Here is a 16,514-nt window from a genome sequence, read left to right as displayed (position 1 = left end):
GGCTGCACTGTATAATACTGATGAGTATCTATACACTGATAATGAGCATGCTGCACTGTATAATACTGATGAGTATCTATACACTGATAATAAACACGCTGCACTGTATAATACTGATGAGTATCTATACACTGATAATGAGCATGCTGCACTGTATAATACTGATGAGTATATATACACTGATAATGAGCATGCTGTACTATATAATACTGTGATATCTATACACTGATAATGAGCATGCTGCACTGTATAATACTGATGAGTATCTATACACTGATAATGAGCAGGCTGCACTGTATAATACTGATGAGTATCTATACACTGATAATGAGCAGGCTGCACTGTATAATACTGATGAGTATCTATACACTGATAATGAGCAGGCTGCACTGTATAATACTGATGAGTATCTATACACTGATAATGAGCAGGCTGCACTGTATAATACTGATGAGTATCTATACACTGATAATGAGCAGGCTGCACTGTATAATACTGATGAGTATCTATACACTGATAATGAGCAGGCTGCACTGTATAATACTGATGAGTATCAATACATTGATAATGAGCATGCTGCACTGTATAATACTGATGAGTATCTATACACTGATAATGAGCATGCTGCACTGTATAATACTGATGAGTATCTATACACTGATAATAAACACGCTGCACTGTATAATACTGATGAGTACCTACACACTGATAATGAGCATGCTGCACTGTATAATACTGAGAGTATCTATACACTGATAATGAGAATGCTGCACTGTATAATATTGTTGAGTATCTATACACTGATAATAAACACGCTGCACTGTATAATACTGATGAGTATCTATACACTGAAAATGAGCACACGGCACTGTATAATACTGATGAGTATCTATACACTGATAATGAGCATGCTGCACTGTATAATACTGATGAGTATCTATATACTGATAATGAGCACACGGCACTGTATAATGATGAAGAGAATCAATAGACTTATAATATACATAATATAATTTATAATGATACTATCAATGCACTGTACAATGGTGATGAGTATCTATACACTACTACAGAGCTAATTGTGCTGAATAATGATGCTAAGTATTTGAATACTTATAATGAGGTCACAGTGCTATATACTAATATAGAAAACACTTCATTATAAAATTATACTAAATATTTACGCCATTACAATGAAAAATGCTGCATTATATAATAATAAATACTTAAACGCTGAATAGGACCATGATACAGCATATTCATATTGTTATACTTTTACACTAATTAATCTCGTTCTGAAACAACCATATTGTTATAAGGGGGTGTATATTGCATTTTCGTATGGGAAGGAGAAGAAGCTGACAAAGTGCACAATTATATTCATAATTTAACAATCATAGAAAACAAATAATTGAACAATTCACATAAAAAAATATGCATAAAAAACTGTATTGTTAAGGTGTATCAAAATCGTAACAAAATTATTCTTCACCAAAAATAGTATTTCTTCTGTTATGTGTGATCAGTCCACGGGTCATCATTACTTCTGGGATATAACTCCTCCCCAACAGGAAATGCAAGAGGATTCACCCAGCAGAGCTGCATATAGCTCCTCCCCTCTACGTCAGTCCCAGTCATTCTCTTGCACCCAACGACTAGATAGGATGTGTGAGAGGACTATGGTGATTATACTTAGTTTTTATGACTTCAATCAAAAGTTTGTTATTTTAAAATAGCACCGGAGCGTGTTATTACTTCTCTGGCAGAGTTTGAGGAAGAATCTGTCAGAGTTTTTTACTATGATTTTAACCGGAGTAGTTAAGATCATATTGCTGTTCTCGGCCATCTGAGGGAGGTAAAGGCTTCAGATCAGGGGACAGCGGGCAGATGAATCTGCATTGAGGTATGTAGCAGTTTTTATTTTCTGAATGGAATTGATGAGAAAATCCTGCCATACCGTTAAAATGACATGTATGTATACACTTCAGTATTCTGGGGATGGTATTTCACCGGAACTACTCTGTTAAAGGTCACTAATCCTTTTTAATAACTATTTATCATGTTAAACGTTTTTGCTGGAATGTAGAATCGTTTACATTGCTGAGGTACTGTGTGAATAAATATTTGGGCATTATTTTCCACTTGGCAGTTTTTTTGCTTTAATTGTGACAGTTTCGTTTCTCTTCACTGCTGTGTGGGAGAGGGAGGGGCCGTTTTTGGCGCTCTTTGCTACGCATCAAAAAATACCAGTCAGTTACTTTTATATTTCCTGCATGATCCGGTTCATCTCTGATAGATCTCAGGGGTCTTCAAACTTCTTTGAAGGGAGGTAAATTCTCTCAGCAGAGCTGTGAGAATTCTTATAGTGACTGTGAATAAAAACGTTGCTTTGTATTTTTTATGTCAAATTTAATTATTGTTATTTTACTAATGGGAACAAACCTTTGCTAAAAGTTTTGTTGTTTTAAAGTTTGATGCTATAACTGTTTTTCAGTTCATTATTTCAACTGTCATTTAATCGTTAGTACCTCTTTGAGGCACAGTACGTTTTTTGCTAAAAAAGATTATAACCAAGTTGTAAGTTTTTTGCTAGTGTGTTAAACATGTCTGACTCAGAGGAAGATATCTGTGTCATTTGTTCCAATGCCAAGGTGGAGCCCAATAGAAATTTATGTACTAACTGTATTGATGCTACTTTAAATAAAAGTCAATCTGTACAATGTGAACAAATTTCACCAAACAGCGAGGGGAGAGTTATGCCGACTAACTCGCCTCACGCGGCAGTACCTGCATCTCCCGCCCGGGAGGTGCGTGATATTTTGGCGCCTAGTACATCTGGGCGGCCATTACAGATAACATTACAAGATATGGCTACTGTTATGACTGAAGTTTTGTCTAAATTACCAGAACTAAGAGGCAAGCGTGATCACTCTGGGGTGAGAACAGAGTGCGCTGACAATGCTAGGGCCATGTCTGATACTGCGTCACAGCTCGCAGAGCATGAGGACGGAGAGCTTCATTCTGTGGGTGACGGTTCTGATCCAAACAGATTGGACTCAGATATTTCAAATTTTAAATTTAAATTGGAGAACCTCCGGGTATTACTAGGGGAGGTATTAGCAGCTCTCAACGATTGTAACACCGTTGCAATACCAGAGAAACTGTGTAGGTTGGATAAATACTTTGCGGTACCGGCGAGTACTGACGTTTTTCCTATACCTAAGAGACTAACTGAAATTGTTACTAAGGAGTGGGATAGACCCGGTGTGCCGTTCTCACCCCCTCCAATATTTAGAAAGATGTTTCCAATAGACGCCACCACTCGGGACTTATGGCAAACGGTCCCCAAGGTGGAAGGAGCAGTTTCTACTTTAGCTAAGCGTACCACTATCCCGGTGGAGGATAGCTGTGCTTTCTCAGATCCAATGGATAAAAAATTAGAGGGTTACCTTAAGAAAATGTTTGTTCAACAAGGTTTTATATTACAACCCCTTGCATGTATCGCGCCGATTACGGCTGCGGCAGCATTTTGGATTGAGTCGCTTGAAGAGAACCTTAGTTCATCTACGCTAGACGACATTACGGACAGGCTTAGAGTCCTTAAACTAGCTAATTCCTTCATTTCGGAGGCCGTAGTACATTTAACCAAACTTACGGCTAAGAACTCAGGATTCGCCATACAGGCACGTAGGGCGCTGTGGCTAAAATCCTGGTCAGCTGATGTTACTTCTAAGTCCAAATTACTTAATATACCTTTCAAGGGGCAGTCTTTATTTGGGCCCGGTTTGAAAGAGATTATCGCTGACATTACAGGAGGTAAGGGCCACGCCCTACCTCAAGACAAAGCCAAAGCTAAGGCTAGACAGTCTAATTTTCGTCCCTTTCGGAACTTCAAAACAGGAGCAGCATCAACCTCCACTGCACCAAAACAGGAAGGAGCTGTTGCTCGTTACAGGCAAGGCTGGAAGCCTAACCAGTCCTGGAACAAGAGCAAGCAGGCCAGGAAACCTGCTGCTGCCCCAAAGACAGCATGAACCGAGAGCCCCCGATCCGGGACCGGATCTAGTGGGGGGCAGACTCTCTCTCTTCGCCCAGGCCTGGGCAAGAGATGTTCAGGATCCCTGGGCACTAGAGATCATATCTCAGGGATACCTTCTAGACTTCAAATTATCTCCCCCAAGAGGGAGATTTCATCTGTCAAGGTTGTCAACAAACCAGATAAAGAAAGAAGCGTTTCTACGCTGCGTACAAGATCTGTTAATAATGGGAGTGATCCATCCGGTTCCGCGGTCGGAACAAGGACAAGGGTTCTACTCAAACCTGTTTGTGGTTCCCAAAAAAGAGGGAACTTTCAGGCCAATCTTAGATTTAAAGATTCTAAACAAATTCCTAAGAGTTCCATCGTTCAAAATGGAAACTATTCGGACAATCTTACCCATGATCCAAGAGGGTCAGTACATGACCACAGTGGATTTAAAGGATGCTTACCTTCACATACCGATACACAAAGATCATCACCGGTATCTAAGGTTTGCCTTCTTAGACAGGCACTACCAGTTTGTAGCTCTTCCATTCGGATTGGCTACGGCTCCAAGAATCTTCACAAAGGTTCTGGGTGCCCTTCTGGCGGTACTAAGACCGCGAGGGATTTCGGTAGCTCCATACCTAGACGACATTCTAATACAAGCTTCAAGCTTTCAAACTGCCAAGTCTCATACAGAGTTAGTTCTGGCATTTCTAAGGTCGCATGGATGGAAAGTGAACGAAAAGAAGAGTTCTCTTTTTCCTCTCACAAGAGTTCCATTCTTGGGGACTCTTATAGATTCTGTAGAAATGAAGATTTACCTGACAGAGGACAGGTTAACAAAGCTTCAAAATGCATGCCGTGTCCTTCATTCCATTCAACACCCGTCAGTAGCTCAATGCATGGAGGTGATCGGCTTAATGGTAGCGGCAATGGACATAGTACCTTTTGCACGCCTACACCTCAGACCTCTGCAATTATGCATGCTAAGTCAGTGGAATGGGGATTACTCAGATTTGTCCCCTACTCTGAATCTGAATCAAGAGACCAGAAATTCTCTTCTATGGTGGCTTCATCGGCCACACCTGTCCAGGGGGATGCCATTCAGCAGGCCAGACTGGACAATTGTAACAACAGACGCCAGCCTACTAGGTTGGGGCGCTGTCTGGAATTCTCTGACGGCTCAGGGACTATGGAATCAGGAGGAGAGTCTCCTTCCAATAAACATTCTGGAATTGAGGGCAGTTCTCAATGCCCTTCTAGCTTGGCCCCAATTAACAACTCGGGGGTTCATCAGGTTTCAGTCGGACAACATCACGACTGTAGCTTACATCAACCATCAGGGAGGGACAAGAAGCTCCCTAGCAATGGTGGAAGTATCAAAGATAATTCGCTGGGCAGAGTCTCACTCTTGCCACCTGTCAGCAATCCACATCCCGGGAGTGGAGAACTGGGAGGCGGATTTCTTGAGCCGACAGACTTTTCATCCGGGGGAGTGGGAACTTCATCCGGAGGTCTTTGCCCAAATACTTCGACGTTGGGGCAAACCAGAGATAGATCTCATGGCGTCTCGCCAGAACGCCAAACTTCCTCGCTACGGGTCCAGATCCAGGGATCCGGGAGCGGTTCTGATAGATGCTTTGACAGCACCTTGGAACTTCGGGATGGCTTATGTGTTTCCACCCTTTCCGCTGCTTCCTCGATTGATTGCCAAAATCAAGCAGGAGAGAGCATCAGTGATTCTAATAGCGCCTGCATGGCCACGCAGGACTTGGTATGCAGATCTAGTGGACATGTCATCCTGTCCGCCTTGGTCTCTACCTCTAAGACAGGACCTTCTGATACAGGGTCCATTCAAACATCAAAATCTAACTTCTCTGAAGCTGACTGCTTGGAAATTGAACGTTTGATTTTATCAAAACGTGGTTTTTCTGAGTCGGTTATTGATACCCTGATACAGGCTAGGAAGCCTGTTACCAGAAAGATTTACCATAAAATATGGCGTAAATATCTATACTGGTGCGAATCCAAACATTACTCCTGGAGTAAGGTTAGGATCTCTAGGATATTGTCTTTTCTACAAGAAGGGTTAGAAAAGGGTTTATCAGCTAGTTCATTAAAGGGACAGATTTCAGCTCTGTCCATCTTGTTACACAGGCGTCTGTCAGAAAATCCAGACGTCCAGGCTTTTTGTCAGGCTTTAGCTAGGATCAAGCCTGTGTTTAAAGCTGTTGCTCCGCCATGGAGTTTAAACTTAGTTCTTAACGTTTTACAGGGTGTTCCATTTGAACCCCTTCATTCCATTGATATAAAATTGTTATCTTGGAAAGTTCTGTTTTTAATGGCTATTTCCTCGGCTCGAAGAGTCTCTGAGTTATCAGCCTTACATTGTGATTCTCCTTATCTGATTTTTCACTCAGACAAGGTAGTTCTGCGTACTAAACCTGGGTTCTTACCTAAGGTGGTCACTAACAGGAATATCAATCAAGAGATTGTTGTTCCATCCTTGTGTCCAAATCCTTCTTCAAAGAAGGAACGTCTTCTACACAATCTGGATGTAGTTCGTGCCCTCAAGTTCTACTTGCAGGCAACTAAAGATTTTCGCCAAACTTCTTCCCTGTTTGTCGTTTATTCTGGACAGAGGAGAGGTCAAAAAGCTTCTGCTACCTCTCTCTCTTTTTGGCTTCGTAGCATAATACGTTTAGCCTATGAGACTGCTGGTCAGCAGCCTCCTGAAAGAATTACAGCTCACTCCACTAGAGCTGTGGCTTCCACTTGGGCCTTTAAGAATGAGGCCTCTGTTGAACAGATTTGCAAGGCTGCAACTTGGTCTTCGCTTCATACTTTTTCCAAATTTTACAAATTTGACACTTTTGCTTCTTCGGAGGCTATTTTTGGGAGAAAGGTTCTTCAGGCAGTGGTTCCTTCTATATAATGAGCCTGCCTATCCCTCCCGTCATCCGTGTACTTTTGCTTTGGTATTGGTATCCCAGAAGTAATGATGACCCGTGGACTGATCACACATAACAGAAGAAAACATAATTTATGCTTACCTGATAAATTCCTTTCTTCTGTTGTGTGATCAGTCCACGGCCCGCCCTGTTTTAAGGCAGGTAAATATCTTTTAAATTATACTCCAGTCACCACTTCACCCTTGGTTACTCCTTTCTCGTTGATTCTTGGTCGAATGACTGGGACTGACGTAGAGGGGAGGAGCTATATGCAGCTCTGCTGGGTGAATCCTCTTGCATTTCCTGTTGGGGAGGAGTTATATCCCAGAAGTAATGATGACCCGTGGACTGATCACACAACAGAAGAAAGGAATTTATCAGGTAAGCATAAATTATGTTTTTATCAAAAATTTAAAATTTATATGTAAATTACACAGGGATACAGTAAATTGTATTAAATATTCACAGCGTAAAATCATAATTTAAAGGGACATGAAACCCAAAATTTTTCTTTCATGATTCAGATAGAGCAGGTAATTTTAAGCAACTAATTGGTGGCTACATTTAGCCACCAATCAGCAAGCGCAACCCAGGTGCTGAACAAAAAATGGGCCAGTTATTTACCTTAGATTCCTGCTTTTTCAAATAAAGATAACAAGAGAACGAAGAAAATTTGATAATAAGAGTCAATTAGAGAGTTGCTTAAAATTGCATGCTCTATCTGAATCGTGAAAGTAAAAAATTGGGTTTAGTATCCTTTTAAGTGTATTTAATAACTGAAGTATTCTGGAAAGTGCTTTTTATTGAATGCTGTATCTAAACCAATAAAAAATGGGTTTCATGTCCCTTTTAAACTCAGCAGTGCAATGATAAAATGCTCTTGCATTTTCTGCACTTTTCTGCCATTTAAGAGGAACTATAGTATGATATTAACTAATCATCTTTTATCATCTTTCACAGATGTGCTATGAGCTGATTTCTATTTGTAATCCTTTATTTTGTGATGTATTAAACCATGTCAGCATGTGAGCCTCATAGCACTCTGGGCTATATCACACATACTTAACCCTCTCTTAACAGGTACACAAATCAAAGCAGCAAAAAGCCTAATTTAAAGGGACAGAGAAATATTATACTATTGCATGTATATCATCTTATATTTGCATATAAAGCAGCCCATAAGGGGACATCTATATATTAAATGTACTATTGAGTATTAACTTTAAAAGCTTAGTCCTAAATAAATGGAAGTAAATTGAAATCCCTATTTAGAACTTTAGGGTAAATTGTGTTTAACTGCCAGATCCACTTGGCTTCTTTGTAAAGCAAATCTTTTATCCTGTCACCACCCCAAAATTTCTTGTTAGCCCTATCAATAACCAGGAATCTAAGCTGACTCACCTAAAGCCCCATCTCAAGTAAATGAGCAGTAGACTCATTTCTGATCTTTGAATTTTTGGGTGGTCTTGCCCACATAAAGCAGCCCACATGTGCATTTAAGGGCATATACCAGATGGGTGGAGTTACATGTAAAAGTACCCATATATGTTAATTTGTTTGCCCGTATAGGGGTGAGAGATGGAACCACCTTTAATGACATTAAATGACATTAGCTATAAATGTCTATCAGTAAATTAACATTAGTATGACATACATAACTGATACATCTACATTGGTTGCAATTTATATTTCAAAAACCATTTAATTCACACTATATTTTAGATGCTGCTCCTTCACATAGATCAGAGATGGCTAACAGGTTTTACATGGGCCAAATATGGCCCTTTGCACTAGTTTTTGTGGCCCGCAGGAAAAAGAATAACTAAGAATGTGTGCCATAATTGTTGTGGCTCAAAGAGAAAGCAGAACTAAAAGTGGGTGCATTCTTGACTTCTACTGGGTGGGCAAACAAGCTGGCCACACCTCAAAGGACCCCCCTGGAGAGATGAATATAATAAAGATGGTACCCTGCAATCTATATTTGTCTTGTGCCACATGGTATTTTTAGGAAATATGTTTTTGTTGTGTTTTTAATAGCCATAAATGTATATGTGTTCCTTAAGGCTTCTAAAATATTTTCAGCCCACATTTTTAGTAAGTTTAGACCATCACTGATATAGATAACAGAAACGTTTGGAGTATAGAATTCCTTTAAGATATTTATTATTACTAATAATAATAATTACCCAAATATTTAATGTTTTTTAAATCATGAAGGTATATTGAAGTGTGTTGTCATACTCAGTTTCATAGTAAACTGCAGCATGTTCACCTATATATTTTACTAGATGCACTACCACAAAGTTTTCCATATAGATATACCATCTTATAATGTTATTATAATATGCTTTTAATGCAGTAGAAAGTTGGTACAATTTTAAAAAGTCAAATCTGCAGTAATTTGGTAGACAATGTGATGGTTAAGTATTATGCCTTCTGACCCTCTTCTTTCATGCTAAAAATAAATTTAACATCAATAAATCCATTAATGTATTAAAGAGTATTTGGTTACCCTTGACCTCAAAGTTAAAAAAGCTAAGTGTTTAAATTGTATAGGTAATGGCCTCTACTCAATAAACTAGGTAATACAACACCCAAATATGAAACTATACACCAGAAGACTTTGCTTTGCTTGCAAGCTTGCATGCATGATCTAACTGTTAGCATATGTCCCATTAATTTAAGCCTTGTTTTTTTGAGATTTTTTAAAATTAAAATTAAAAAGATGCGAATGCAACAGTCATTTAATTTGGAAGACACAGAAATTGTTTCTTCTCAGTTTTCAGTTTCAGTTTGGGTTTTGTGTGGGAGCTAAAAAATGGAATAGTAAAAAGATTATAAAAAATGGAATACTAAAAAGATTATAAAAATAGAATACTAAATAGAATATTATATTAGTTTCTAGATGGATTATCAATAATTGCATTTAAATAAAATCCGTAAAAATCAAATTTAAAATGTAGGGGCCCATGTACTAAAGGTCAAGTGGACAAGCTTCTCAGCTCGAGAAGTTGTAAACTCGATTTCGCAACATACTGGCAGCGGACGAACAGGACCATTCACGTGAGAGAAGAGACTGTCAATCACCAAGAGCAAGCTCTCGAAGATTTCCCCTCGCCACCTCAGAGGTGGCGTAGAGTGTAAGAAGCAGCGGTCTAATGACTGCTGCTTCTTACATTGCGGGAAGCAGGCTTGCAAATGCGAACCTGCCCCACAAGTGCTCCGGAGCAGCTTTCGCTGCATAGTACATAGAGCCCTTAATGTGTAAAATAGTTTATTTGGTTGCCTACTACCCAACTGTAAGAAATCATCTAACAGTTATTGGAAGCACCGCTGAGAGTCGGACAACTGAGCAGGTTAATGTTGTAGATGTGGACTGAAAACATAAAACAATACAATGCGTTACATCAAACAGCTATTGGAAGCACCACAGAGTCGAACAACTGAGATATTCATTTTGTAGAAATAGGCTGAAAACATAAAACAATACAGTGAGTTATTGCATCTAGAATTGGTATGGCATTCTGTTTTGAAAGTCTGCCCATATATTCAAAACAATTATCTTGCAGGCAATAGAGAAGCATGGTGGTAGCACCACTGCATGCCATGTGCCAACAAGAAACATTGGGTAAACAAGTTTTGCTCCAGGAGCCACATATCTGTCTCTAATTGGTCCTAGCAGATGTGATAACATAATGAAAAAAACTTTTGCTAATAAATTCACAATGGATAGCCTTGTTTACTCCAGTAACATGTCCTGAATGGCTCCTCCAAATATAACAAGTGGTGGGAGGGAGCTAGTATATTTCTGACTGGATAAACAGAAAAAAGAGCAATAGTCAAGCATTTACACAATTATATAATGATTGCACATTACTTAACATTTTCTAAATTATGTAAATGCTAAATTATTGTGGAAGCTCTTTAGGCATTCTTGAACATCGGTGTTTCCCTATCACTTCCCTAACACTTTTTCTAGAAAGATATCCAGCTTTCTATCACTACCCTTTATAAGAGATAGTACATCCATAAATCCCATCTGTTAGTATGAGAGTATTTAAAAGTTGGAAGAATATCTAAATATAGAAGGATCTGTTGAGATATCATCAACGTGGCGTTCATCTAAAGTGGACAACATGAGAAGATGAGCATTAAAACCTCCACCAGGAAAGATGGCTTGTATCGAAGATCCCCAATCCAGGTACAGAAATCTTGTCCATATTTCCATAGCAGTAATGTTAATATTAATAATCTATAAATTGTAGTAATTAATATGTGAGCTATTATTATAGACAGTTTTATCTTATTTATCTCTATGAAACTATTAAAAAAACATGTGGCACTTTATAATTATACTGAGTATCTCTGCACACTTCCAACCTTCTTTAAAATAAACATTTGCAGACCCTATCCTTGTGTTCTTTAGGGTATGCGGGGGTTTGAAGAACATGTGTGAACGGGTTAGGTGTTTAAACTTCTAAACTTTACAATCTTTGTGAAGTTGGAAGTATTTAGTAATACTCAGTATTGCTTTATAATGTTGCATATTCATTTGAACAACATATTTATGAACTGTTAATTTCTTCATGTAAATGTATATAAATTCAAAGCAGGGATTAAGGCCAAATTATGCTGATGATAAAAAAAACAAATGCTAATAATGTGGGTTGATATATGAAATGTAAATACAATTTATGGGATTGAGCCCATAAACAAGTCACTATCACTTTGACCCAGGCAGAGACGTGGCCTAAAGCATGACACTGTTATTAGTAAACTTTGTTCCTAGTAGGGACTACGTTTATAAATATGGCACTGTCATCAGCACATTTTTGCCCTATCATGAGCTGAGCCCTTAAGCATATCACTGTTATGTGTTGATTTTCTAGCTCCCTCACTATAGACTCTTACTGTGTTCTTTTGTCTTTTTTTTTCTCTAGAGAATTGGTCCTCAAGAACCCCCAGATGATTTGCAGTCCATAGGCTGGAAGATAAACTTTAATAAACTGCCATTCCAGATACGACAGAAAGCATTACTGTGAATTTACAAGTCAACCATTCTCTGTTTACAATACTCACCTCTTTATGTATTCTGTGTGTGTTCTTCACACCAATTTCTTTTACTTTTTATGTCATGATCTGTATTTGTCTTTCTTTCTTTTCTCCTTTTTATAATTTGTCATCATCATGCTTGTCCGTTTTTTATGTGTAAGGTCACCACAATGTCTGCACCCTTTACAGACGCTTGTTGATGAAAAGACACCGTAAGTTCCAAAATACAACCTGGGAGCAGTCAGACATGGAAGAGTTATCTGAACTTGACCCCACTGAAATGCCCCTGGAGGAGGAAGAAGAAGAGGAAGATAATGGCGTAATGGATGAATGTCTTCGACTGGTGAGATGGTCAATGTTGGTCATGATCAATACAGGATTATCTACTTCATTATCACTATGAAGATTACTCAAGCCCCCAGACAATTACATTATATATGTAACAAATTCCAGTAAGAGTGGTACTGGAGATCTGCTGGAGAACTCTTTCAATCAGTTGGATCTTTTCATGAAATGTTATCTGCTGCCACTGGATCACTGGGTGATGTCCCTCTAAAATTAACAATATTTTCTATGAAGTCCAATAGATTGTTTGTTTGATAACATATGAATATAAAAATCACAGTTCATGATCATCTGATTTTTGTAGTATTTAATATCTAGTTGGCCAGCATTTGTAACACTGCCAGATTCTTTATCAAAGATGAATTCCATACTGATCAGTTATGGTGCTATTGTTCCAGTTGGATTTACTGCATTCCTAAAATGTGGTTCCAAACACAACACATTCACCCTGTACTAGTTATATTCATGTGCCTTTTTTGCATTATTTTCAATAAATTCCTGCTGTCTTTTGTCTCCAGTGTGTTTTTTAACAAATCTTGAGAATTGGTATCACATTTTAAACATGATTTCATGAGTCATTAGGTCAATCCATGTTCTAATCTCATCAATATAAAGATGACAAACAGATGTATTTAGCATTATTTTCCAGACAGTGTTTGCAGAGTTATTATGTCTCATCACAGGTTTCTCTCTGCTTGAATAAAGTTTCAACATGAAGGATAAGATTCTACAATGGTGACGGTGTAAAAATAAAACAAAAACTAAAATGTATAAAAAATGTGTTATTATAATACCATTGTGCAAACACAGATAATAAATACAATTTCAACATATCCTGCATTAGTTTTCCTGTCTTACAAAGTTAAAAAAATGTTGCTTCTTAAGATATATGAACCATGTAAGATTATGCTTCCATCTTTTAAACATAAATTCCTTTAATTAATTTTCTTTTTTACAGATCACTCAGAATGCTAATGGGACTTTAAATGGAAAAGACCGATGTGTTTGTGAAATTCTCTTGCCTGACAGCACCTTCCCGGCCAAGAGGGTTGCAGCCCTTGAGGAAGAAACTATGAAGATGAGCAATAGAGTGGAAGATGAAATGCAGAAGGTGAGATGGTCTTCTTGACTTCATTGTGCAGAACATGTAGTAATGGTTACTAGATAACTTAAACTTAACAGGATATCTAAGAGAGTGATAAAATGAGTCAGTTTTAAACATGTGAGAGATAACCTTTGGATGGGCCGTGTAAGTTAGTACAATCATCATATCCCAATGCATCTTTGTTTATATCCCTTTAAAAAAATGCTAGATTCATGATTCCTAAGTTTTCTTTCTGTATGTTCACTTGACATCTATGTCCTTTAAATCTGTATTTTGTCATCCCACATTAAACTACAGATAGAAGAACAAGACATCCGAATAGAATCACACTTGGAGAAGCTCATTAACCTCACAAAGAGGATTGAAGCCCTGGAGAAATTGCGTCCTGAGGGCCTGGTAGAGATCAACTTTGATTTGCTCAAGAAGGAAATGAAGGAAATGGAAGTATATGTGATCCAGTTGAGGAACAAGCAGAATGGAAGCAACACACATGTAGAGATTCTTTATACAGAGGTATATCCATTGCAACAAACTTCATATGTCTTTATTAGGTAAAGATAAATGTTGATAGGTTAGAGAAATGGATATATGTACAGTATATTCACGAAACAAGAATCTCAGTCTGGTATCTGCTAAATGGCCTTGCTGGGCATCAATTTTAACATATATCTTTCTCATATAAATCTTCTTTGTCTCAATAGGTGAAGAATATTTCCAAAATTGTTCAGCAACTTGAGACAATGGACAAAAATAATGTTCTTAAAGCCCGCAGAGACATGGAAACTCTGAAGAAAAAACTACTGGATTGTGAAAAAAATATGAAAGCAATGAAGCCTCCGGTCAACATACCACTTGGTAAGTAGGATATAATTTGCTATTCATGTAAAATGTAGATTATATCTAAGGTGTTTAGCGTTGAAATTAAATAAGGTGTTACAGTGAGGTATATAAAAGAACAGGAAGATAACATAAGGTTATAGAAAGCATTAGACATTATACGGATGAGTTACATGGAGATACATTAAAAGTTATAGGTAAAGCTATGGGGACAGTAGGAGGGTTAAAACATAAAGTTTCAACAGAGCAAGGGTTTTATGATGCAATAGGAGGAATTATGAGGAGAGTTATATGGAGCAATAATAGATGCTATAGAGCAAAGTAACTTGGAGCAATTGGTGGAAATAAAGAGTGCAGCTATAAGAAGGAATAGGATGAATTATTGGGAGATGTTTAAAGGAGCAACAGTAAAAATTATAGGAAGGGGTAATTTGGAGCAAAAGGAAAAGTTATACAGAAGAGTTATATGGAGTAGTAGAAGGAGTTTGGTTACATGGAATAATAGGAGGAGTCATATATGGAAAAATAGTAGGAGTTATAGGGATAGATTATATATAACAAAATTAGGATTAATAAGCAGGGGTTACATGGAGCAGCAAGAGAGGATTTATAATACCATTAATCCTTATTCTGATTCTTCCTCTATTAAGGTTCTTGCCAGCACAGTGGCTTGGCTCGCATAAGTAAACCAAACCTTGTGCAGCTCAACTGGAAGGGATCTGGGTACAAATTTGGGGCATGGGGTAAAGATGCAGCCTGGAATACCACAAAGAAGATGATGTACTATGTAGCCCCTTTGAATGCGGAGGGTCGGATCCTGGAGTCTGTCCGTGTGTACCCAACACTGTATGATTTGCAGCTGTACAAAAACGCAATTGATGTACCACTCTCTACATTCAATAAAAACAAATGGAATCACACCATTGCTGGTCAAGGTTCAGGGATGGTCGTCTACAATCATAACCTGTATTACAACTGTTACAACAGTCGGGACATGTGCAGAATCAACTTAAGCAGTGGCATTCAACAACGCAAAACACTACCCAATGCAGTATTCGACAATCGCTACTCTTACGCTGGCTCCAGTTTCCAATACATTGATTACTCCTCGGACGAGAGAGGTTTATGGGTTATCTACACCACAGAGGCCAGTGCAGGAAACATTATAGTGGGCAAGATCAATGTAGCCACCTTCACAGTGGAGAAAAGTTGGACCACCACTCAATATAAGTCTGGTGTTAGTAACGCATTCATGATCTGTGGCATACTGTATGCCACCCGATCCAGTGGCCCACGGCAAGAGGAAATTTTCTACACTTTTGACACCAAGACAGGAAAAGAGACACATGTTAGCATTATATTGGACAAAATGACAGAGAATATGCAAAGTCTTACCTACAACCCCAATGACCGCAAACTTTACATGTTTGATGATGGCTACATGGTCTTTTATGATGTAATCTTGAAGCCCTGAGACCTGAAATTTAGGTCTCTGCTGAAACTAGGCTTCCACCTCCCCTACACTTCCTAATATCTCTACTTTTATTGACTCTCAACTCTCGGTCCTCCAACACACATTTACTCTAGACTAGAGACATCTCTGTAATTTCATTGACATTTTCTAATTGAATTACTTGTTCATAAAAAAATTCTATAGCACCAATAATTACATTCAAATTATCCTGCTTTTTAACAAGAAAACAAAATCATGAAATTATGTCATCAAATTATGATTGCAAGATAAAATAAAGTAATTATCAACATTTAGTTGTGGGCTGATTTTTTATATTAGCTATTTTAACCATGTTACACACTGTACCATTTTTAACCTAAAAAATACATAGTGGAAATTATTGCACATTATGTACTGAATATTATAAAGATTATGAAGGGAGTTAGGTAGCAAGCGTAAAGCAAGGACCGCCAAGGCAATATTTTCAGAGGTATTACCAGTGCTATGTGTTAACCCAGTAAGGCAGAAGGAGATAAGGTCTGTTAAATGATGGTTAAAAACATGGTGTAAAAATGAGGGGTTAGACTTTTTAGAGTACTGGGCTGACTTTTCACTAGGCTTTCAAACAATACAGATATAATACCAAGCATAGAAGTCAAAGACATTTGGGTAACAGTGATCATAACATGGTCACATTTGAAATCGCTTGGATACAATTTAATCAAACATAAAAGTTTGTGCTTGCAT

At 38.1% G+C, this 16,514-nt stretch overlaps 1 protein-coding gene across 1 annotated transcript in view; it reads left to right on the top strand.

Annotated features, from left to right (window-relative positions):
- The window catches only part of LOC128636464 (olfactomedin-like), a 30,896-nt gene extending 14,819 nt beyond the window's left edge, over positions 1 to 16,077 (top strand). The window contains exons 3-8 of the mRNA XM_053689479.1: positions 11,916 to 12,013; positions 12,217 to 12,370; positions 13,331 to 13,483; positions 13,775 to 13,990; positions 14,179 to 14,332; positions 14,965 to 16,077. Of these exons, the coding sequence (XP_053545454.1) occupies positions 11,916 to 12,013; positions 12,217 to 12,370; positions 13,331 to 13,483; positions 13,775 to 13,990; positions 14,179 to 14,332; positions 14,965 to 15,788 (1,599 nt within the window). The 3' untranslated portion in view covers positions 15,789 to 16,077. The remainder of the gene's footprint in view (positions 1 to 11,915; positions 12,014 to 12,216; positions 12,371 to 13,330; positions 13,484 to 13,774; positions 13,991 to 14,178; positions 14,333 to 14,964) is intronic.
- The last annotated feature ends 437 nt before the right edge of the window (positions 16,078 to 16,514 follow it).

This window comes from Bombina bombina, chromosome 7, assembly GCF_027579735.1.
Source record: "Bombina bombina isolate aBomBom1 chromosome 7, aBomBom1.pri, whole genome shotgun sequence".
NCBI classification, from domain to species: Eukaryota; Metazoa; Chordata; class Amphibia; order Anura; family Bombinatoridae; genus Bombina; species Bombina bombina.
Note: the sequence above shows the minus strand (reverse complement) of the source record. Positions and strands in the feature narration are given on the sequence as shown.